Source organism: Anomalospiza imberbis, chromosome 7 (genome assembly GCF_031753505.1).
Source record: "Anomalospiza imberbis isolate Cuckoo-Finch-1a 21T00152 chromosome 7, ASM3175350v1, whole genome shotgun sequence".
Taxonomy (NCBI): domain Eukaryota; kingdom Metazoa; phylum Chordata; class Aves; order Passeriformes; family Viduidae; genus Anomalospiza; species Anomalospiza imberbis.
Genome location: NC_089687.1, coordinates 14774723 through 14800042, shown reverse-complemented (window position 1 = coordinate 14800042; position 25320 = coordinate 14774723). Strand labels below are relative to the sequence as shown.

The 25320-nt window shown below is 45.7% G+C and overlaps 1 protein-coding gene across 2 annotated transcripts in view; it reads right to left on the bottom strand.

Moving 5' to 3' along the window:
• The window catches only part of IGFBP2 (insulin like growth factor binding protein 2), a 58385-nt gene that overhangs the window by 7819 nt on the left and 25246 nt on the right, over positions 1 to 25320 (bottom strand). Inside the window, exon 1 of one of the 2 annotated variants that reach the window (XM_068195508.1) lies at positions 19643 to 19679. The exons of the other annotated variant lie outside the window; for it this stretch is intronic. Within the exon in view, the coding sequence (XP_068051609.1) occupies positions 19643 to 19664 (22 nt within the window). The 5' untranslated portion in view covers positions 19665 to 19679. Of the gene's footprint in view, positions 1 to 19642; positions 19680 to 25320 lie in introns of those variants that run through there. 2 annotated transcript variants of the gene reach the window in all.

The window sequence follows — 25320 nt, the reverse complement described above, 5'->3', positions numbered from 1 at the left end:
GACCTCTTTTGTGCTCCTCCCCTTAGTGCCCCCCAAGTTGTCAACAACAGCAGAACAATGGCAGCAGCAGGGCAGGTTCTAAGACACACTGCAGTCCCCTGCTTCCTTCAGAAAAAGATGGTACAAACTAACAGAAAAGCAGCAAACTGGAAGTGATGTCTTCCCCCATCCATTCTCACTCCTTCCTGCCTCCAACTAAAATACATAGACATCTGCCCAAATAAGCACTGTGCTAGTAAATGAAGGCGAGCTGGTAAGCCTCTTGTCGGCTGATTCATTCACAAAACCTGCTTCTGATAATATTTTTGTTCATTTTTCTCACTTTCCAATGCTAACAAGTATCAGCCCAAAGAAAACCACCGATGGGAGTGGAGTGTGCAAGCCAATGTGCGTGAACACACCCAGGGACAGAAGAGATTGGTCTTGGCTCCACAGGCACCATCACAGGAGCAAGACTGGATCAGCAGCCAGGAAGGTCTAGCTGCTATTGACTGTAAGCTTTCCTCTCTAAGGCCAAGTCAGCCATAGTGAGCCATGCCTTTGACCCTGCTGCCAAGGCTGATGGCAGCTTTTCCCTCTCCCAAATCTGGTGCTGCTCTAAAGAGAAGCTATCCTGACTTGGAGCTTCCAGGGTTGGCTTCATCACAGGGGAAGGGATATGAGACAGAAGAGGTTGGCTCCATGTGCAGAGCTCCAACGTTTCTTTCAGGACAAGCTGCATGCACAGGAGAAAGCTAAGAACCAGGTGTGATGGACCACATTTGAAAGAGCAAAAGGGCCGGGGAGCAACAAGAGTGGAGAGATAAATACTCGAGGTCAGGACAGCACAGAGCATGACACAAGCTAAATAACCCCTCTTACAGCCAGATAACATTTTCTAATGCTGCCCAAAAGCTGCAAGTCATGCTTGTTTATTACAATCCATGAACTAATGAAGCCACCTACCACCCCTACTAGCATGGGATGGGCAGGTATGTAATAGCCTCAAGACACAGAGCCCTAATCTGTCTGTCATCCTGACCAACGCCTTTTTGCTGACCAATTTCAATTCACTAAATATATCTGTAAGGGAGTGGTGCCAAACTCCAAAACAATTGTTTTATAGTTCTTTCTTACAGCATGTGGAAAACATCTCCTGTGTTATTTCGGATCAAAAGGTAGAAAGCTTTGTGCAGGGTGGGACAAGTGTGGCAGGAATCTAAGCAGATAGCTGAAGTTCTCCTGAATGCTGATGTAGAGTCCATGAAACACCTCTCTACTTGCCAAGAAAACAATTTCTTTATGGCCTTTTTCAAGGAAAATTCCCATTTGCTTCAATGGGGCGAGGACTTGGCTGAGGAAAAAGCCTGTTCAAATGGCCATCAGTTAACGTCTGTAGGGAGCTGCACCTTCTCGCCAACATTTTCAAAAGCAACTACCAATTTCCAGTGCTAAAATTTTTGGGAATCTGGTTTGAGACCTCTAGGCACCTCTGCCGAGACAGCTGAGAAACAGAGGGGCTGAAAAACAACCTGTCACTTCCAGAGCTACAAGAAAAAATGTACCACACAAAAAAAAGGCAGCTGCCTCAGGTTAAAAATATATTTTTATCCCTTTGAAGAGCCCTGAAGCGTATCAGGGCTGCAGAATGGGATGGAGCCAGTAGCACTCACTTAGCTCGGGAGAGCCAGGCTCTATCACGGGGAGCACACACCATGCCAAGGACTGCAGCTGCCCTCGCCAGTGCTGCTCCTGCTCTCTGCACTTGCTTTCCTTCATCAACAGCTTGCCCAGAGGGTTTCACATGCATTTGCTTATCTGCCCAGGGTGTTTGTAGTGTTTAAATGCTGATTAAGGTCCCAGACCCACAGAAAGTTTCACCCAAGTGGCTTTCAACACCTTGCCTGAAACCCCACTAACTGGGGGTCCTGGCTGTGTCCTGGGCTGGATGGGGCTTACATCTCCCTCCCGCAGCAACTGCAGCCTCCAATGGCCAACACTTTCCCTCTGAAGATGTCTAAGGGCTTTGCAGTTAATTAATTACCCTGAAGACAGAAAGGTGTTCATCCTGAATTACACATGGTTAAAACAAAACCAAAAAAAAGGCACAGAAATATTTGAGAGTGCTGTCCAAAGCCATGCATGGAATATATGGGCAAATCCAGAAGCTCAAGTCCTGGCCTGGCACTGCACCATGTACAGGAGTGAGCACACTTGGGGTTGCAGGAATGCAGCATCCACAAAGAGACTTTTCACCCTGAGCAGTGTCATCTGCCTTATCTAGGTTTGGTGGGTTTTTTGCATCTTTTAGCTTTTGATGTCTGCAAGTTCTATCATGTCAGGATCATTTAAATGCATTATTGCTTGCAACTTTTTATTTTAAGGAGCAGAGCTGCCAAGAAACCAGTGCTTTTCCTGTGCAGCCTGAGAGCAGACAGAGCCTTTAAGCCTGACCTTTCATATGCACAAGAGCCCCACTGGAAGAATTACTTGTAAGAAGGTAGGAAAGGAGCAGACAAACCCCAACCACAGTCCCGGTAACCTCTGCCTCATCGATCTGCAAAGTACTTCAAGAAGAGCCCTGGGCAAGGGTGCAACAGCTCTGGTGTGTGTGTGTGTTATGACTTGGAACTCAGAAACCTCAGAAAAACTTTGCCAACAAGTATTATACTGGCATTGCAATTTCCTCACAGCAGGAGCTGCCAAGAACAAAGCCCACCCCTATGCCGAGGACCTCTGGCCCCCACCCTACCCCCAGAAAGGACCCAGGATTTGCTATTATCACTGCCAACCTGTAAAGCACCGAGCTGTGGCACAGCAGCCATCCACACTGGCAGCAGAGGGAAAATGTGGAAGCAGCAGTACATGGTCTGGCCCCACCACCATCAAGCCAGTCTGGATGCAGCTGTCCAGAGGCAGATGAAACCAAAGCACCCACTCAAGTTTCACTCTTCACTTTGCACCAAAGTGCATCTGGAAATGCTACAGAGAGAGCATAAGCAATGGGCTGTGTAGGAGAGGGAGCAATGGGAGAAGGGCACACGTCAGACAAGAAGTGTCACCTGCCCTGGAACAGCATCTCTCACACAGGGCAACCATGGATGCTCAGGGGAGGGGCAGAAAAGAAGACAATTACAGAGCAATTCTTCCTCTGTTCTCCTTCTAGCCATCAGCAGTTCAGAAACCAAAGTAATTTCATCTAGACTAGGTTTAACAGCCATTGACAGACCTAAGAGAGAAAAGCTGTTACTGACCTCTTCTGGATTCAAGTACAGGGACACCCCCATATTGCTTGCTGTCCCCTCTCCTCAGCCAACAGCCTGTTCTGCTTAGCCTCATCCAGTTCTGCACAGGGAACATGTCATGTTTAAGCTGTTGATTTGGTTTCAAAGTCCAGAGGTGTCTGTGCCACCCAGCTTTTGCAAGAACTGGCATGAAGACCAGTCATTCTAATCTCTCAGAAACGCAGGCTACCATCATGGGACACTTCAGAGCATCTGTCCATCTGCTGAAAAGCTCCCCGGACTCTCTGCCTGCCTGCACTCCCAGGGTTATTTAATCACACCAACTTGCTCAGTATCAGTGAGGAATTGCACACCACAGCCTGAAAATTCCTGCATTAAGTCTCCAAGAGCTTGCTTTACCTCTGGTGATAAGCTGTCCACAAAGCAATCTCAGATCTCCTGGGGCCAAAAGCCCTAAGGGCCCTGCAAACACTTTTTTTTTTTTTTTTTTTTTTTTTTTTTTGCCATGAGATCTTTTCAGCCCATCTCTACTAGCAGGGAAGGCAGGACTGGGGAGGGAACAGGGAACAGCATGTTCTGGCCAGGGGTTGCTTAGCAAGCTCCTCTCCCTACCCTGAGCAGCTGGCACCGAGGGGTGATCCAAGGGGCACCCGGTGCTTTCCTTTGACTCCGGCATCCTACAGGAAATGCTTTATGTTCCTCCAAAGTGCCTGGGACACTGACTCCGGGCAGCATGGCTTTCAGCAGCTTGCTTTACTCTCTTTTCTTTGCCTCTTCCTGGTGGCTGGAGAGCTCAACTTTCCCACCTCCATCCACCTAGGTCCAGAGCCAGAGGAAAACCTCTTACCACTGCACAGTGCCCGGTAGCACACCTGTGCACCTCTGCACACAAAGGCCTCCAGGACCAAGGGAGAAGCAATACTGACAAGAAGTTAATGTCAGATGCGGATAGAAGAGGGACAGAGGGACTGAGATGTCCCTTCCCCCGGGCTTTACATCAAACAGTCTTTTTTTTCTTTTTTTTTTTTTTTAACTAGGTTTGTAGACTGGTTTCCCAAGGATACAGGACTTGTGCAATTACACAGCCTACCTCTGTGTTTCTGCATGTGTGTATGTTTGTATGACTGCCTGTCTCCCTATTAGTTCTCCTCCCCCTCCACCTCTCAATATATCTACAAACACGTCAGCAAATGCCAACTGCATCTCAAACAGGAACACAATTCACAAAAATAGTTTAGTTTCCATCATTTCATGGAAACCTGCAACCAGGCTGAAGAGAGACAAAATAGCAGGGTTTGTTTTGTTAGTTTTCTTTCCAAATGATTTGACTGAAGGGCCAAGTAGCAGATTATCAGTCCACTCTGCAGACCCAGCAAAGCACAAACCACCACTGGGGAAGGTCTGCTCCAGCCCTTCTCCTGGCCAGCAGTGAGCCTGCATGTATTATTTGCAACATCCTGCTCTCTCCCGCACCAGCTGTTCACTGTGTGCCAAGAATGGTGAGAATGCTGTTCAGGACCCTCAAAAATGCAGGAGAATGCTTCAAGTCCCTTCATTTAGCAAGCTTCCACTTACAATCCTGCTTTTCTTTCACCACTTCTCCCGAGCACAGAGCTGCTGTGCACACCTACAGCAGAGACACTCTGGACTTAGCTAAAAGCTGAGGCTGAGGAGCCAGAGGGTCTCATCTCATGGCTGATGACAGTGTTTTTGTGCATGTACTTAATCTCAACATGTGTGAAGGCAGCATGCTCAGGGGAAAGACCTTTAACGGGTTTGGAAGGTTTTGCTGAGTGAGGCTCTCCAAGCTCCCTGCCACCATAAAAGCATTCCCCCTTGTTAGTGAACCATATCTCAGCCTTTTCAACACAGTTCTACAATTAGCCCTCTGCAAAGCTCCAACCTTCCCAGCAGAACCAAATGAATTAACTTGAAAACACTTCCCAGCTTAAATTAATTGCACTGCAGCTTCCCAATTTGACATTGACCCTGTCTGTAAAATCCCCAGAGTAGTTACTATTAAGTCATTAGGGGCTTCTGCCTGAATGAAAGAAGCCATTAATCCTACCAGACCAAGTCTTTGCTCTCCCTCCCCGCTCACTCACATGCATCTGTGTGGTCTTCAGGCACCCCAAAAAGCCTGAACCAATTTCTAGTATAAGATCAGCACCTAAATCCTTGGTTCCTATTAATTTCCAGATTAAAAGTGAAGCACAAAACCACCTTATTCATTTCCTATACGTTTAATTACTGTGTTTGAATTACCTGTATTTCCACAATGGAAATATGGGCTCATCTCTAACCCTGAGCCCAAATCTATCAGGAGTTTTGCATCCCAGAATCCAGAGTATGCAAGCACAGAAGAGTTTTCCTTTCCACAGCCTCCATGAGGGTGCCTGCATGTTCATTACTATCTAGATGATCTCTGTTTGGCATTGAGCTGCTGCACCTCTTTCCTGCAGGAGAGCCAGATGCTGCCAGAATTACAGGAGCTGTGAATCTCAGCAAGGCTGATTCCCAGGTATGATGCTCTGCAGCCTGCCAGGAAGGACTGATGAAGGATGATCTGATGGACACACAATCACAAACAAGAAACTCTTCAAAATCACACTAAATGTTTCTGCCTCCGTCACATATTTTGGAAAAACATATAGTACACAGGACCTTTTCAGACTGTTCTCCTAGTTTTAAATTATTACATTTATAGGTGCAGGCAGCAACAAGCAAACAACCATGCTAGTTAGAGACAGACTGCCAAAGATCAGTTTGAACCTGCACAGAGATGGACTACTAGAGGAAGTACTCACATCTGTCCATGCCTCTTGAATAGGGTGCTTTAGCCAAATACAAGATGTCTTGCTTCAAGAAGAGGTGGCTGAAGGAAATTTTGTGGGCTCTTTCATATAAGAAGCTAAGGGAGATAGTCTCTGAAAATGCCCTCTGCCTGTTCTGGCTCCTCAAGGATAGACAAAAGCTCACAAAAAAGATGTCCTCTGGCTCTGGAAGCCCAACTGCAATTCACTGATTACACCAAGTAACCACTTGGTGCCTGTTCACAACTCCCATCAGGATCAGTGGCTGGTGGGGAAGTGGTTCTGGACACAGCATGAGCAGAGGAGCCTGCGGAAGAGTCCTGCACCATCTGGGAAAGCTGTGTGCAGCACAGCCAGAAGTCTGACCTTGGACCCTCAAGAAAGGTGTAAAATTCCTCAAAACTAGGAATAAAAACCCCCAATCAAACAAAAAACAACCCACAAATAAATCAAAAAAACCACTTAAAATGCAAAAAGGTGCTTCATACTGCCTGTGAGAGCCATCTCTCACCTATCTCTGGTATTGCTCTGCTCCCTTTCAGCCACATTGGCTTCTCCAGTTATTATGCATACAAATGGAATGAACTTCAGTCATTTGTATTACTAGTTTTTAAATAACATCTCACTTTTCCAAAGTCAATTTTCCAGACAGCAGCTCAGGCCAGGGCTCCCCTCACCACCCACCCAAATCTCACTGCACATTTCCTAAAAGTCTGCCTTTTTCAAAATACACTATTATTACAGTAATTTCTTCCTAACTTCTCAGAAACTCTGCCAGAGCCCAACAGCCAACACCATCAGTGTCACCTTAAGGTTTGCTGGACCCACTGCCCCCATGCAGCCCCTGAGCTTTGCACCAGCCCTTAAAGCCAATTCTGTTTGCTTTTTCCCCAGAAACCTGCATTCCCCAGGCACAAAGCACAGGTGCCTCCAAATAAAACCAGAACACTGAACCATAGGTAGAAGAGGGAGTATCTGCTGCAATTTAATTGAGCCTTTTTTGCCCACGAGCATTTCCCAGCTGCCTCCAGCACTCACAGTCATTATCTTCCCTCCTCATGAGGACTATTACTTAGTTGCTATATCCCACATTTAAGCCACAAGTTGAGCTGTTCCCAGATTGTGTTTTTTTCTCATTTGACATCCAAGCTATGCAACACCCCAATTGTTTCAGGTTATGTGAAAACACTTTGGCCATCTATTCTTGGGGCAGTATTTCACTCAGTTTTGCAGTCACTTTGCTCAATTTCTTTAACCCTTGTTTTATCCTTCTCCCAGCTGGAGGCAGAGCTGAATTTGAACCCTTGTGTTCAAGTACTCCATGAGAAGGGACTGAACCAGGTGTTGCATGTGTATTTGTTACTCACATTTACTATTTATCTTAGTATGTGCATTTACTGAAACAAGGCAACTGCCACTCTCTAAGGATAAAGTCTTCACTGATACAGCACTGCTACTGAAATAACCAGGAGCTTTGACAAAATCAAGACTTTGCTGATTCATCCCACTGCACACACGCAGGAACAAAATGAAGCGTTCAAGCCCATGGACACACTACCAGAAGGCAGTAGTTTGATCTATAAAAACTGTTTGTGCCATACAAGGGCCGTGCACAGTCAAGTAATGCAAGGCACCTTTACGGTCCCTCAGTGACTTCCAGCCTCCAGAGCCTACAGCATGGCCACATCCATGCCACTTGGCCTTCAGAAGGGGAAGCTTCTGCCCCACAGGTGTGAGGGAAGCAGTGCCAGACAGCCTGCTCCTTCATTGTGATGATGTTGCTTTAGTCTCTTGCCTTTTTTCTATAAAGACTGGATCTCATTTTGTTTGAAAAAGACTCTCTATTTTGGGCCACCCATGAAGTTGCCCAAATTTCAAACCTCAGGAGTTTTTAGACTCCTGCTGAGCAAAAGGCAGGAAGAAAGAGTCATAAAACTGTGGTAAAGGAAGGAAGAAAAGACAGGGGAACATCAGTAGCTGCATTCCCAAGGAGGATGGAGGCATGGCAAAGTTTAAGAAACAGACCACCACAGAACACAGTGACAGAGACAAACGTGATAACCCAGATGAACCACTGGAACGGAAGCTGGGATACACATCAGTCAGCTTTCCATTTGTGTACAGCCTGCCAGCACACTCAGCCCCAAGCACCCTGGTGTGTTTGCTTTACACCTGATCTACACAGCACCCCTTTCTTGGCCAGACAATCTGGATACTACTTAATGCCTTGGAAGAGATCCAGGCATGTGGCAAAGAGCACTTGAAAAGTGGGATCTGATGATACACTGGGTGGGATGGCCCCCAAGTTAGAGAAAACCACCCCTGCCTTTGTAAATGATCCAGTGAAACACTGAGCTTCTGCAAGGAAGTGCAGGGAATTCCCCCAGCTTCAAGAAGGACTGGAGTTCCCATGGAACTCACCCCAAAATGCCAAACACCATAAGCTGGCTTGTGGCATATGGATGTTTACATCCCAACTCCAAACCAACCCTGAACATGACATGGGTCAGCCTCCCAGCCACAGCCCAGACAGCTGCTCTGCAGCAAGTACGGCTCACACTGTACTCTGCTCACATTGTACAGCGTGCAACAGGTTTCACCTGGCCTTTATCTATCGTAATTTGGATCCCCCAAGTTTTCAAAGCAAAATGCAGCAGTCATTTAAGGGCATGCAAGTACCCAAGCATAGGCTCTGGGGAAGGAGCTCACCCAGGGGGACATTAAACCATCCCAGGAGCCCTAAGGTGGGAGGCTGTCAGTAGACAGATTGCCCCGGAGCGCTGTAACTCACATTGCTCTCAGACAAACCACCTGCACTGGAAAGCACTGTAACCACAGCCATCCCAGAGGCAAGGGGGCAAGAGCCAAGGAGACAGTGGGGAACAGTCCCCAGCAGCTACATACCCCCTTTCATCAGTGCCCAGAACAAAAGCACTGCTGCACTATTCCCCATCAGGAAGCAATGGACATCTGCACCCACCTCCACCACACTTGGTCCATAAAGCTCTACTTCATTGAAGCCACTGTTGCCACATCTGTTAGGGTTTTAAAGCACATGCATCTGGCTTAATTGAGCACTTGACTTTATTGCTGCTTTATCTCCATTTTCTGAACAGGTCTTGGGGAGAGGGCTTTGTGTGGCTGAAGTTTGCTTCTTTTTTCATTCTTCCTTTTTGAATTTTTTTCCACTAAATTCCCACCTGAAGCAGGAACAGAAGCCACTGTGACAAATACTCATAATCTCTGGGGCTGCATTTAGGAAAGTCTCCTCTCTAGACAATAAACCCCATGCTAAATATTCTGGTTTATGTGCTACAAAGCTGCAGACTTCAACTCCACCAATCCTCCCTTCCCACTCTGTTTCCCCAGAAAAAAAAAAAAACAGAATTAGTGGCAGAAGGTGGTGTAGTACATGTCAGGAAGAAAGAAAAAGGATCTTGCTGCCCCTGCTGTCTCTGAAACTTTGCCTCTGCCAAATTACAACAAACAGGAAAAGCAGAATCAAAACACAGCCCCCATGTCCCCCTCCAACCACCCAGTGCAGGCTGTGCTGGTGCCAGCTACCACTCACAAACAATCATACTGCAAGATTTCTCTGGTACATCCTTCCAGGTGGCCTGAACAACAGAAAAGCCCAGCTCAGGAAGCCTGCATTTGATGTATGCAGTGCTTGAATCCCTTCCAGAAAGTACAAGGGTCCTTCATGCCCCTTCATGACTGAGGAGAGGTTACCTGAAATGCCCTTTGCCAGCTCCTATATGCCTGTTTCCCTGTGAAACCAGAAGCCAGGCACACAGTAGCTGGGAACATAGAGGAGCACTGGCTGTAAAGTTAGCTGTTTTCCCACTAAGCCACCCCAAGTATTTTGCAGTCACTGGGAGAACAGGATTGGTACCTCCTGGGGCAAGGAGTTTGGGCACCTTCGCTGGCCTGTGGCATCCTCACAGGGGCCCATGCCCAGCATCCTTCCACAGCTTTCAGGCCATGATGTGGGATGGGCACCATCCCAGACAGCATTTCTCTCACTGCAGACTGAGGCTGAGACTGCTCAGCTGGCGGCCTGACTGCCATGGAGCACCAAATGCACACAAATACATTATGCTGCTTAATACTAACACAGAATGCAACCCACACAAGCAGCCCAGGAGCTCTCTACCTGCTAAAAGCAGAATGACCTGCTGAAATCAGGACAATTGCAGCTTCAGGGTAAGTGGCTGAAGTGATGCTTCATCACACCACCACACATCATGGCTGTGATGCAGCAATCCCCACAATCTGTTTCAGGCACCCAGAAGGAAGCTCCTCAGTTACACCACCACTTGCTTTTTGTGCCCAGCAGATATGCTCCCCACCCCCACCAGCCATCTCCCAAGAGTCCTGCCCTGACCTCAGCTCCTTGTTCTCCTGCCTGCCACGCACAAGAGAATCCTCTTCAGCCAGTGTCGCACCTTGTGAACTCTGTGGCTTTCAACCCTTCCAATGGAAGCAGGCATCAATGTCCTGCCTGACCCCCTCCTATGAGAATAAGATATTCAAAGCACTGTCAGCTCTCCCAATGCTGTGTTCCACTTTGATTTCATGCTGCAGTGCTGAGTCCAGCCATCCTTTATCCCTGCTGCCTGGTATCTTTTCTCCCATGCCTAAACACAAAAGCCACCCTTGAAGCGAGCAAAAAGCAAAGCATACTAGCAGCAGCTGAATGAGCTCCCCTGGTCCTTCCTGTCCCAGTCCAACAAGACTTCAAACCCAGGAAAAGAAATATCTGAATAGTGAAGTGAAAGAGAGTCAAAATGTAATTAAACTCTGCACTTCCTATCCCAAAATGGCAATGGATGTTCCTGTGTGTTTGATAATTACTCAGGCACTCTTCTTTCACTAGAGAGGAAAACAGACCTGTCTTTAACAAGACAAACTTCTGGATTCCTTGGGAGGAAGGCAGGGGGCAAATTACAGTCTCCAAACCTCTCCCTACCCTCCTCTCTTCCTCCAGCACAAGCAGAGACATCTTTTCTATGAAAAAAATCCCTATTTAGGCTTTACAGTTGAACACAGCTGGACTCTACCTGTGGGAACACCAAGTTATCCTCAAAAAGACACTCCGTCTTCTAAAGTTTGGGAAGGCAGATAATTTAGGTAGTGCTATACAACCCACACTGACAACCCCTTCAACCACAACAGAGAGGGGACAGCAGATCAGCAGATGGCTTCTGCAGCATTGCTTCCCAGGGAAATGGAGCAGTCAAGGAATGAGCTGCCCCCTCTGTGACCAGTAGCTCACATCAGGAGGACTGTAATGACTGATCATCTCCTCTGCTTCTGGAAACCAGTGACATAGGGACTTTCCAAGCCAGAGGCTGTGCATGGCTCATCACATTTCTTAGCCAGCCATACATTTATCAATTTCTATACTTCCTTTTAGATGCCATTTATATATCAAGGCCATTTCCAACTTCTTACAGGAGCGACCTTCATAGTTGAGCTCTGTGCCCTGCTTGATCTTTTCATGGAATGCCAAATGAAACTGAAAAATAGTGATCTTCTTGTTCCTGCTTCATAGCTTTCCCTCAGCCCACAGGAACAAGTCAGCAGAAAGACCTAAACACCACAGTGCCGGCCTTTATACTCTGTTGAGACAGGCTTTGAAGACCACTTAGCCAAGGGGTGACCTTCAGAATGCTAAGTGCACCTGCTGTGTGCCATGCATGCCTCCAAAATCAACCACAGCCCTGGTGAGGGGCTGGGAGCCAGGACACCTCTTCTTTAAAAAGAAAGAAAAATGCCCAGCCTTTTTGCAACTACAGAAGGCCTTGGCATGAGCTAAGGGCACAGGAACAAAGCCAAAGCACATGGAAAACAGCAGCAGCAGCTCTTACTGCTGCCTAAGTGGAGAGCTGGGACACCACCCTAGAGCAAGGAACTCACTGCAAGCTCCTGATGAGCTGCACAGGGTGCTCTGACACAGAGACCCCTCCAGTGCCACCCCCAGTGCTGCCCCGATGGCCCCAGCCCATGTCCAGCCCAGCAGCACTCGCTCTTGTCACACAGTGAAACATGTTGGCTGAGGGCCAATGAAAGCACCTTCTAATGGGATTTTTCAGGTTTCAAGGATATCAGTGTCTGGCACAGGCTAAAGTAATTAAGACAATTTCCAAGAGACAATCTGGCATTGATTAACCAGCTATTTACCACTGAATATTACAAGTTCCCACTCTAAAACTCTGCACCAGAACACTTGCTATTTCCTAATTGTTTTCTCCCTTGCCCCATTCCTGTCTCTCACAAAGCCCAGCTGTGGCCTCTCACACCCCTCCCTCAGCCTCACCATGCTTTGCCTTGCTAAATAAACCATGATGGTGTCAGCCAGACTAAAGCTGAAAGGCTTCCTGAGGGTTAAAGGGAAAAGCATGTTGCTCTTGGCAAACAGATAAATCCAGTTTTCACTGAACAGGTCTCAAGATGGACAGCCACAGCCACATGTGCTTGCAATCATCTTATTTATATTTGAGTCTTCCTACTGAATACCAGTAGAAAGAATACCAGAGTAAGAAAAGCCTTGGGTTGATCTCATTTCCACCAGCTTCATTTGGCTGATCCCTACACAGCCACAGATCTCTTCATCATCAAGTTCCTCCAGACCAAAGACATCCCTAAATGCCACAAGAGCTGAGTTAACTCATTTCACTACTCTCTCGTACATCACTTAGAAAGCATGCCTGGAGGAGCAGCAAACAGGTAATGCTGGAGGAAAGGGTTTGTAGTGAGCAGGGAAGAGTTACTGGTGGCATTTAATACCTCACAGGAGGAGTAATGCAAATTTTGCATTCAAAGACAGGATTTGTTATAGGACCAGAGAAGGTAGAATGGGCATGTCCAGTTTCAGGGTACTTTCATACGCTCTCCATGAGTAATATCACCACCTGCTATGTCATCCCCTCTTTGAAAGGGAATTAGGAAAGTCTGCCATTCCCAGTGAGCTCCAGAGGAGCTAAATACACCCAGCCTCTGCAGTATGTGAGTCCTTTCCTGCAAAGCTGTATTATCTCTGCTTCTAGTGCCTGCACACCAGCATGGAAGATGCATGGAAAGACAAGAAATCAGTGGGACAGGACTTTTGCCTCTTTTGAGGTCTACAGAAGACTATGTAAACTGAGGGTGCAACATAAATATTTATTATTAAGGAGGTGTAAGAGAAGAGGAGAATGGAAACTGCTTATCAATAATGAAAAGCAGAAGTGAGTAAAACCTGTGGAGATAATTCCACACAAGCGTCTCTCTTGTTCCTAAAATATTTAATGGAGCACCACAGAAGAAAGTAGGACACAGTGGTCAGATAAGATACTAGAAAGGAAAAGGGCAACCAGGGAAATTTTGACTACACCTATAGTCAAGTCTAGGAAGACCAAAAGAACTCTTATAAATATGCAACTTTTACTGAGATGAAAATTACTGGATTAGACAAACATGGACAATCTAAATAATTAGTCACTGGTATAGTTTACAAAAGGGTTGTGATAAGTGTATCATGTTAGAAGTGATTTTAAAGTCAAGACCAAATGTTTTTTGTAGTGTTCTAATCAAAACAGCAGTTCACACAGCAAAAATCTGTGGTCTAAACTGGCTGAGGAAGCAAGCTTGAGAACAGGACACTGTCCTTCTGGCTGTAAAACTGTGAAAAATTAACCTGGGAGCATCAGAGATGGATGCCCTAAGAGATGACCTGACACTGTGTGGAATGATCCCTAAACCAAGAACCTCCACCAAAGAAAAGGGCAGTGCTCAGATCACACCTACTGCAGTGGAGCTGGGATGGAGGTCTCCAGATGATGATTCCTTACAAAAGTGGCCTTGATCAGTTGCCACAATTCACAAGGTCATCCTGAATCCTTAAATTGGACAGAAAATGGAGAAGCACCCATACAATGAAACAGCCCCAGAGACAGACAAAGGAACAAACTCTTAATAGAGCATCAGCTGGTGAAAAATGTGAGAAGTCATCAGAGAAGTCATCCAGACAAATTAACTTGGAAAATGGCAGAAGGCTGATGAATATTTTGCATCAAAACAGCCATCAGCCTCCCTGCGATGTTCCCAGAATGAAACTCTACAATGAGCCATAAATAGTGTGGAGTGCATCTTGCTCCTTTGCCCCAAAGGCAGCATGGCCATGCTGGGGGAGCTTGGAAGTGGAGAGAAGCAAATGCTTAAAATCTAACCCTCACGGAGTCACAGGAATAAATCAGTCTAGAAAGGCCCACTGTAAGCTGGGGAAGAGCCTTTTGGAGGCCTTAAAGGCATGTGACACTTCTCAGTTTCTCCCCTACCAGCTTTTGTTTCATTTGCAATTAAAGTATCAGAGCTGCCAGCTATCCTTTTCCCTGTTTCTGTCAGGGCTGTTGGCCTCAGACAACATACCTGATACCTCCTCTTGAGCAACCGATTCTCTATCTCTGTTCCAAACGTTACCACATTATCTAGTCATTGGCATTGAATAAGGGCTTGGTTTTAAAGCCTTCCCCCGCTCACCCGATGCAAATACTCACTTTCTGATCACTTGCTCCATTTCTCAAATCCCCTTTCATTTAAAGTGTAAGGTCACAAAGTACAGATTTCCTCATTTCAGCTCCCCCCAAAGCTTGAGTAGTTTGGATTGACTGCAGAGTAAACTCTAGAGCCTAAAGAAAACAAACACATAGGACACTTCTGCTACTCTGAAATGATAAGCAATAAAATCTCAGTAAATAAAAAAATAGATGGAAACCTGCTTTAGGTCAGAGAATGTCATGCCACTTGGTTTGCTACAATTTAAAATAAAATCAATTTAAAAAACAGGCAGATGTTGACCCTCACCTAAAACACAGTATTAAAAACAGCAAAATGATCTCTCCATTCCCTTTGAAAATTCAGTACAGTAAAACTTTTTGTGAAACAGGAATACTTCTTCAGCCTCAATTCAACTGTATTGTGAATGAAACCCCAAACTCTTCTGAGCAAAATTTTATTTGGAATTTGGTCTTTATCATAATTTGGTCACACTGATCTTTAACAATCACTCTCCCATGACAAAACCTGCCTTCTGCCAAGCTGAAGGAGCATTAGCATGGCAGGGTCAGCACTATGTCCTGTGTGTTGACAAAACCTGCTGGGCTTATGAAGAGAACTAAAACATTTTAGAAGATTCTTCTTTGAAGGAAAAAAATCCTCCCTGATATTAGTGCAAGGGCCTCCTGAACCACTGAACATGAGACTTGCCATGAGCCACATCACAACAACCTCCTTGGGAGCAGAAAATTATCTGCCCTGCACTTGAGGTATCACCTGGAGATGTCATCCTAGAAAGATAGTGCTCCAGCCAGCAGAAGATGCCATATTTTCTAGACAAGATATTATTAGGACTGAGTTATCGTATGACGTCCTCGTGCCAACACTATTTTCTCTCTCACAGCGCTCTTTCCCCTCCCTGTCCTTGTTTTCCTCCTGTAACTCATCAGAGCAGCCAAGTCCTCCCCATGGCACAAGCTCCCACTCCCCTGGAGCTCTTCCCTGCACCTGTGCCTGCCTACATCCATTTTTCAGGCTCATGACTGCTGCTGAGGGCTTGCCAGCTGCTTTCCAGGGGGTTCATGCTTCCCTCCCCAGGGGACATTTCTCTGTGGACACAGGGTGAGCCTGGGTGGTTTCTTCAGAGCAGGATGGAAGTTCCCCCTCCCCCGGGATCAATTAGCACATGCAGGTCTTAGCTGTCCACTGGCAGGTTGCACTAGCAGAAGTCCCATTCATCAAAGTCTTCAGTCTGGTCTTTCACTGCCCATCCCAGCACTCCGTTCTATTCAGCTTTGTCCCACTCCTGACTCTCTCAACCATCCACATCATTTATCCTGAAGACTTTTTCTGGGCTTTCTCTCTTCATAGCAATGAGCCTAACAGTGCAACCACAAGTATTCAACATCTTCACACCTACAGTTTCCACCAAGTGTAGTGCTCCTACCCTCTGACTGATTTCAATCAATCTGATTCTTTGACTTTCAGTTCTTACCCTCAGTTTTCAGGATTTCCTTGCTCTCATCCCCTCCAACTATATTTAACAACAAAGCAAATTTTGATTAATACTGGATCCATACCTACATCATCTTTGATCTTCCAGTTGGTCCTTGCTGCACAGCAGCTTCAAGTCTGATTTTATTTATGTAGCTGAGAAACCTGTTGCTATTTGTTTTAATTTCTTTTGCCAGACCTAACACAGCATGACTTCTGGCAATTCTCATTTTATCCCTACCCTTCCTGACCTCTAAGACATTGCTTTTTTGCCAATTAGTCTTTTTTTCCATTCCTTACAGACTCTGTTTAATCCCAACTATCCTTTTTAAGGTGGCTATTCACCAGCTTTCAGCAAGGAGCCCTTTCCTGCCCTGTTTTCCTCCTCTCCCTAGGACCCCTGGTCCAGATAGTTTCTGTACCTCTGAATTAGAAGCTCTGTATCCTCTGCATTCTGCATTCACAATTCTCTGCCCAGATGACTTCACCCACCAGGTTTTTTTCATTTTTCAAAGTTTGCCCTTTCAAAGACAAGTATCCTAGTTCCAGATCTACTTTTGTTTAGGTTTCTATTTAATTTAAAAGGAATCCATTTTATGAGCACTAGGTCCGAGATTCCTAAGTACAATCAGGCCCTCTTAACATCAACACTAGTTACCAAAACAAAACCTAAAATAGCACCTCCATTTGCTGGTGTTCTATTTAATGAAAAAAATCTGAGCTACCACATACAGGCATTATCTATGTTTTACCTTATTAATAAAACGTGTTTGTTAATGTGTATTCCTAGATATTAAGACCTAAGTTCGCACGAAACTTTTATCTTCCAATAACATTAGAGAGACATTTATCCACACAATCACTGCCACTCCATAGAATTTCCTTCATTTCTTTTAATTTTCATTTTTAATTTCACCTTCCCCACAAAGGTTGCCTTTCTCATCTTTACACTGCTATAGCTAGGACAGCATCACTACCAGACCATATAGGCTACATGCCAATGCTTCTGGTATCACCAGTTCTGGGTCCTTGACTTCTGATCACAGCCACCCAGACCTTCCTCCTTTCTGAGGATACTTTAAAAGAAAACAAAACACACCATCACAAAAAAAACACCACCACAAAACCCTATCACTGCAGAACATTTAAGTCTGCTAATTGTGGCCTCATCTTTGGTCTGTTTGACATGGGAGTCAGTAGTGTTGGCTCAACACGAGGGACTGTGAATGGACTTGTCATGGATGTCACAGGGCCTGGCACATCTCTTCATCAAAACCAATGTTAGCCAAAAAAAGGGGAAATGCAAATGAAAGAGGATGAATTGGACTAAGACAAAAATGGATTCTGGTACACTAAGAAAGTCTCAGTGCCCATTCTGTTACTGACTGTGGGACCAAAGAGTTTTGTTTTCAGTACTTTCTTTGCTCCTGATCCCACTCCAATTTTTGTGTGCTCTGTTTCACAGTGAAGTCCTTGAAAGCAAGTAATGTGGCCCTGGCCATAATCTGCTTAAGGTAATTTATGGAGGTACAATAGAGCTGACTTCAGGGAAGTCAATCCTGACACCAGGAAGGTCCCATAAACAGTCTCAGAGCCAAGTTCATGAACTACAATTCAAGAGAATTGGATTTGAGCCCTCCTACCCTGCTTCTCGATCCTGAAGAGACCTTGAGGAAATAATTGTATCACTCTATTCAGCAGTACACATCTATAAAAAAGGGACCATAAAAATCCCATCCTTGACAGAATGACTGTTAGCATCAAGCTAGCAAACAGAAAAAAAATTATTGTAACTATGGCAAGGACAGCCACATAGCTAAAATGAATAGATATTTAGGTGCAAGTCCCTTACTCTGACACTGACTGTGCTTTTAGTGTCATATAAATAATTCTCTTTTATTTTGTCATGCTATTATCACTCAACATACAGGTTAAAGTAAAAAGGGGCAGGGGATTGTGGGAAACTCTAATTACTTTCTCTTTAGCCCTGCAAAGGCTGGAGGCATTGAGCAAAATCCAAAAAAAGGACTGTGGTAATTACCTCACCTGCCTTGCTCCAAAAATTGCCTCTTCACAAAAAACCTCATGCACTGCACCTGCCCAAACTAAGACAACCCCAGACAATAATCCTGAACTGTGCATTTAACTTGATTTTTTTTCCTCAGGCTTTGCAGATTAAGCAAAACTGACCCCATGCAGGAACCCAGGAGATACAGACAACTGCCTCTGATTACTTACCCTGACAAAGACCCCACTACAGACCACACAGCAGGGTGGGTGGCAGAAACACAGATGTTTCCCCACAGCAGAAAACACAATTCACCTCACTGTTACCTTCTTACTTGCTGAAAAATTCCTGTCCTTTCTTGGCATCAGGCACAGGTGATTACCAAGCCTGGCAGAGGTTGGACACTCCTCAAACTTGGAAGTTTCAGGAAAGATTTGGGTGCATCTTTTTTTTTCCTTCCTCCTTCATATAGCAAGAATCAGCAATTTTGCAGAAGTGATTTGCATTTTCTCAACCCAATCATTATTCATATCAAAGAGGTGTACGTGCCAAAACACATGTGAGCCTAGGCATGTAAGAGACAACAGCAGTCTGCAACTTGCCCTTGAGAAATATCAGGTAGTATAGTAAGCTATAGTAAGCTATTCATTCATAGTGCTGCTCCCAGTCAGTGAACAGCTTCAGAAGGGCCAAGATTTGGTACTGAAGGGACTGTAAGACCCTGGGAGCAAAGGTCAGGCTCCTAGAAGTGATAAATCTAACTCTTCACCTTAGCCACTTGACCAAATGCTATTGTTAAAACTTAAAATCAGTGTGTTGACCTGAGGTCCCTCCAGGACAACAGAGTCCCCGTATACAATTTGCTCAACAGGCTAATTTAGAGATAATCTTGTCTCCTAAAGACTTTTTCATCAAAGAACAACACTCAGGGTCCAAGGGAAAGGATGAGCATCCCTAATCTCACTGCTTCATGACTGGATTAGGTAATACGGATCTTCAGGTCCAGAAGCTGAAGCTGAGCTCCCTCAAATCACCTGCTCCTGCTGAGCATCCTGAGGCCTGGCTGATTCCAATGCTGCAATAAGCAGCCACATGATGAAGTCCTCCAGCCCTGAGCCTCTGCTATCCATAAATTCATCACAGTTTATAAATTCTCTGAAATCAACACTGCACCATCACAATGCTTACCCCTTAATTGTTCCACAGTGAATAACATAACTCCAGTGTTGGGCAACTTGACTTGCAAAAATCCAGACTGTCTGCTCCTCCCACCCTAAGGAATGCTCTTGCCTGCTCTCCATTGTATGGTCTGGATGGCCATGCGTTTGGAAGGAGGAAAAAGCAAAACAAAGGGACAACACAGCAGTTTAAGACAGCAGCCTGGTCTCTCACATTGCCATATCACCTCAGCTGGTTATAATCTCCACAAAATGAAATAACAAGTGACTGACTAATGACTGGAAGATGAGTGTGCCTTACTGAGGCAACACAGCAGGGCAAAGGACCCTTGCCAAGAGCAGTGAGACTCTTATTTCAGTGCTTCCATGAATACAGCTGCCATTTACCTATCTCCCCAGATCCCAGCATGCCTTCAGAAGGCTGCTGTGATGAAAAGGAAAAATCCTGTCCTCCTCTCCCACCAATTAATGCCCCCAGATCACCTTAGTTGCTCTGAACCCATTTTCCCTTAATGAGCTAGGCCAGCGTGATCCTCGTCCCCCACAGCTGTTCATAAGCACCTATTAGAGATCTCTCAAGCACCCAGAGAAAGCAGCATGAACAGAATCAGCCAGGAAATCCCCAGATGGCCCAAGGGGAGGGAAAAAAGGCTGCATGATGCAACCCTATACTGAAGTAAACCTGCCCTAACCAGTTCCTATCCAGAGTAGTTTCTTTCCAGGGCAAATGAATTTCTTCCCGAGACAGCTGTTTGTTCTTGTGCAGATGTCCAGAGGCAGCCCCCTCCTTGACTCGTCTCCACCACTTATGCCACATCATCAATTATATTTCATGTTATTTCACTCCTTGCTTTGAGCAACAGCAGCTCTTGTTGCAGGTAAGGACACACTTCCCCCTCTTTGTTTCCCCATCTCAGTCCAAGCCTTCACTGTATCTTCTGACAGCAGTATTAACTTCTGACCGACCCTGTTCTTCCTTACACTATGATGGAAAAAAGCAGTAGTTCAAATCCATTCCACCATCAAAATTCCCACATGGAACCTCTGGGGACTGCACTTTCTGTGGCAGCTTAGTCTGAACTTGAGGGTTATGTTGGGCTGCATTATCAAGAAACACCTGGAGAAAGGGAACTGGGCTCAGGGAGCTGGGGAAGGAATCTGCAAAGTCTCAAGGACATCAACCTACCATCAGCAGCAGCTTTCAGGAGGTTGCAACAATAGGAAAGAAAAGGCTTGACAAGTCAGAAAGGAACAATTGCATTAAAATGGCAAAATACTCTTGAACTGGGGGAGGATGAGGCCAGTTTTAACATCTCTTCTGCCCAAAATGACAATGGCCTGGAGGATTCTCCAGGGAGCAGAACAAGGAGGTTGTCTGTTCAGGGGACTGGCATGGATGAATTCTTTCCATTTGGCTTTCCAACATCAAATTTGTAGCATTTTAAGTACAAAAATTAAAAGCATCTCTGCCAATTTTCATTAAATGAGTAACAAATAGTTCGAATGGCTCCGAAGATTATTATACCAGGCATGAGAAGACTGAAACATGGGAAATGCCACCACTTATGTTTAAAAAAACACACTGAAAAGAATCACTCATAGGACCTGACTCCCACAGTCAGCCTAGAGAGACTGACAAGTGACTACACATTTGCTCACCACCAAATCTTGTCCAGCCTAGTGTGGAAATAACCAGAGACACATTTGGGCTGGAAAACCTACTGGTGCCAGACAGCATCTGTGTGCCACTGCAGCTGGACAAGGCAGAGGAAGAAAAAGCACCTGGCACATCCTAATGATGGTACAGGACTAGCCATTAAGTCTTCAGTGATTGTCTCCCTTCTAAGAGACCTAAAGGTCACAGGAAACATCAAACACAAGGTTCCCCTTCCAGTGTCCCCTGCTTTATCTCCTCACACTCACTGTAGAGTGTGTGACCTTCACGAGGGGAACACAGACAATGCTCATCCCAGAATAAGATCCAGGGAGGGACAGAATACAGACATCTCTGCAACAGAGCCTCAGCAACTCTCATCTCCCAGATCCTGAAACAGTGACTAATTAGAAACATCTTTAAAACCCCAGCTGGGGAGGTGACTGAAAAGAGACAAAACATAAGGATGATGATGATATGTGCAAGTGCTGTTACTTGTTATCATCTCAAAATGTTGACAGCAGCTCTTAGCAAGCACGCACCAGTGAATAGCTTACATGCACTAATTCTCTCTTAAAAAGCATGTGTTTAACCCTCATCAGAGACAGCACTTCTCCATTCCACATGAAACCTCAGGAATTGCCAAAATGATTTAAAGCCGTAGCAAACAAGAGCTCTTGGAAGTGATAATCAACCCCCTCTTGCCTACACATGACTCTCAAGGTCTGATTCTCATGCTCTACAGTTTCCAGATGGGACCCATCAACAAGCGATCAATTGCCCCTTACATGCAGATGAACAGGTAATTAGTTAAATGACCTAATTAATATTAATACACTTGAGTGATATAACACAAAGCTTGATTTTTAAGGAGTTTTATGTATCTTTCCTGAGAGTGTGCTTGTGAGTACATTGCTGGTTTCTGATGTCTAATGCTGGCTGAGTTTCTGCTGCAACCCCTTAGGAGACATGAACAAGGTACAGTCCTACCACCCAGCAACTATTTCCATAAAAGCCATAGGAAACCAGTATCTTAGAGCTCAATCCCTCAACTGAATTTTCCAGTTCAAAAGTTTTCAGGGTAGCCATAGAGACGAAGATAATCCACACGTGCCCACACACAGGCTCGTTTGGAAGAAAGCCAGGCTCAAAATGGGACAGCCAGTGCATTGCTTTAAAAAAGAAAGAGAAGTCTTTACTGAGAGCAAGAGCCAAACAAGGACCATGTTTGCACTTTCCTGCCCAGATGCCCTCTCAACAGAGTTAATATGGCATGGCACACTGTAGAGGCGTTAAAGGGGAAAGACCTGCACTTTGACTGCCATCAGATGCTCTGGAAGCATGAAGTATACATTCATATGATGGGGATTTAACAAAAAACAAACAAACAAACAAACAAAAAAGGTAAGATATGGAAGTTTTAAGGGGTAGGGGAGAGACAAAGAATAGGCACAGTGAACTCAGCCTCGTAAAACACATGCATGCACTCGCCTGCACCAAGCGGGGCCGTGGAGAGCTCCGGTGCCAGGTCCTGGAGCAGCACAGGGGATCCTGCCCTCCCCATCCCCGGGGCTCAGGCGGTGGCACGAACAAGCAGGGACAGACACGTTCCGGAGCAGCCCGCAGGGAAGCACAAAGCCAGTTGCTCACCTCGCAAAGCCTGCGGGCAAGGCTTGCTCACCGCCTGCCTCCAGCTGCCGCACAAGGGGAGCCAGGGGACGCGGCCCTTGTGCGCTCAGCGCAGCATCCCACAGCAGCCCCGCACACAGGAATGGGATGTTCTGCTCCAGACACCATCCAGGCCTGGAGGTGTTCCCGCATCTCCATGACTCCAGCACATCACACATGGAGGAAACCCAGGGAGAGGGCTGGATCAAGCAGGAGAAATGAAGTTTGAATTCACTTAAAGGTAATTTTAGGACCCGTACGAAATACAGCAGGCCCAGGGGACCCTTCTGGCTGGCTGGGCCGGCCCCACCACAACTGAGGAATTCAGGGGTACCTTCTGCAGCAAACAACTCCTTCCAACTCCAGTGTCTGCCAGTAGCAACATTTGCCCCTGTGCCCCATTACCCAGGAGACCACTGAACGAGTCAGTAATTCAAATATCCCACAGGTTTTCTGCTCTGTCCAGGCTGGGCCAGCTTTCAAGAACATTGTCAAGGCAGATATATCCCTAAAAAATCCCCAGCACACACATCACACCCCCAGCCTGAACCCTTCAAAAAGTGAGAGAGGGAGAGGAAAGAAAAAAGCTGTGTCAGGATGGAGGACACAGCATGAAGGGTGCAAGCACAGGCACATCAACAGCTCCTGGGAAAGAGGAGGGGGCTGAAACACAGCCCAGACCTGCTGCTTAGCAGCTGGGATTTAACACTTGTTGCAGCAAGAGAAATTAGTAACAGAAATCAGCACAGAGAAGGATGGGGGTGTCAGCTTCAACGCAGGGCTGCACCAAGGGAGAGCAGCAAAAATGGTCTTCAGGGAAGTGGGTTTGTTCTGTTTGGTTTTATATTTTTTGTGAATAGATCTTTATACTCCTGATCACAGTCCCAGGAGTGTTTACCCTCCCTTAGATATTCTTATTCCATCTTGGTGCATCTCCAAGGCATGAACACCCTGGAAACATGAACAGCAAGTGAATTTTTATTATTTTCTCTGCTGGAGCTCTTAGGGATTTGAAAGAAAATGCTTCTGTTAATGGCAACAACTAGCTTTATCAGCTGTAATTTCTACCACTGATCCAAACAGAATATTATGAATGGGAGAAGTAAAATAAAAATCCACATCCCACGAACATTTGCCTCACTAAGTGTGTTGGTGCTGCCCACACTCACCATTTGTGCAGGACAAACCCATCCCCATACTCCTGTTGCAGATGCTCTGCAAACACCAGGCTCTGCAGGGAGAGTGAGTGGACAGGAGGAGCCCTCCCTGCCATCCCACCTGGGTGCACATGCATGAATCCCCTGACCTGAGAGCAGCAGTGGTGCAAGATTTCTCCCTACTCTTACCTCAAAGCACAAGCCTTTATTTCTATTTTCTCTCCCCTGTCCAGCTGAGGAGAGGAGCCATGAAGCAGCTTTAGTGGGCACCTGGCATCCAGCCAGGACCAACCCAGCACACATAGGTGCCTCTTTAAAATTTAACTGGTGCCAGCAGCAGCTCAGGTTGCTGTTGCAGGTGGCAGAGCTCCCTACATCAGGATGAGCAGTGAACACCTCCATCCCACATAAGAAATTGTTTGAGAAAAATGACACATTAGATCAGCTACCACCCATCTGAGCAGATATTCATCAAGTGAAGGCTCCTGAGATTTTCCCCAGTACCTGTGCACTTCAGTCACACTTCAGGTTGTGACTGCAGAGGATCACAGAGTACTCCACTTCCAAGATTTCTTCCTGCAAGGAATGTGAACCCCTTGGCTTTCCCACACACATGAAGGGAGGAAAGCCAAGACACCAAGCAACCACAGGCTCTCAGAAAAGAATTCATGATGAAAAATGATGGCTTTTCCTCTCAGGAGGTGTGACCTTAAACTAGGAAGAATCTAGAACCTCACTGTGCACTGCAACCCCTCACTCCATGGAGGGCTGCTGGATCAGGACTGCACCTACACATTAGAACTCTTACAAAAGCAGGTCAGTCAATGAAGAGACTCAGCAGGAGCCTAGTTAGGCTGGTGGACAAAAGGGAGGAGGCAGGGGAAAACTGTGACAAATTGAAAATTCATCGTGGATTGCGTAACTGCATGAATAATTCCTTTCAAGCCAAAAGAGATTACTGCGGAAGAGGTAGCTTGCTGCAGTCCCTCAGCTCCATTTAATAAAAGAACTCCCAGATAGATGGGTGGTTTGGATATTTGGGTTTTTTGGTGGGGTTTTTTAGTTTGTTTTAACAAAAAAAAAAAAAAAAATCCAAAATGAAACTAAATTGTAAGATGCAGTTGATCATCTATCAGCAGAGAAGAGCTGGAGGAACCAACCAAACAGGTGACACTGATAGGTTCCCCCACCCTGGCAGGACAAGAATTTGCTCAAAATGGCAAAGATTCTCATTCCCTTTTGATAGAGACAATTTTTCATTTGTGAAAACAATAGAAGAGCTCCTCATCGGGGGGGAGGAAGGAAGATATGAAAAATATTTTCTCTAAGCCACTTATGATGCCTCAGGTTTTAGCTTTTATGTTTTTCAGATTCTGTACTGCTTTAGTGTGTAGTTCTGAGCTTCATATTAGGGGATGGTAAGCTAAGCTCTCTTCACAGAGTAGGGAGACAAAGTAATTCCTTCTCTTGCTGGGGACCAAGGACAACCTATCCAAAGCTCAGGCCCAAGAGCATAACAGCAGAATGAAGAGAGAAAAACAAGAAGGATGGGACTTCATAACCTAAAGCTATAATTGGACAATTAA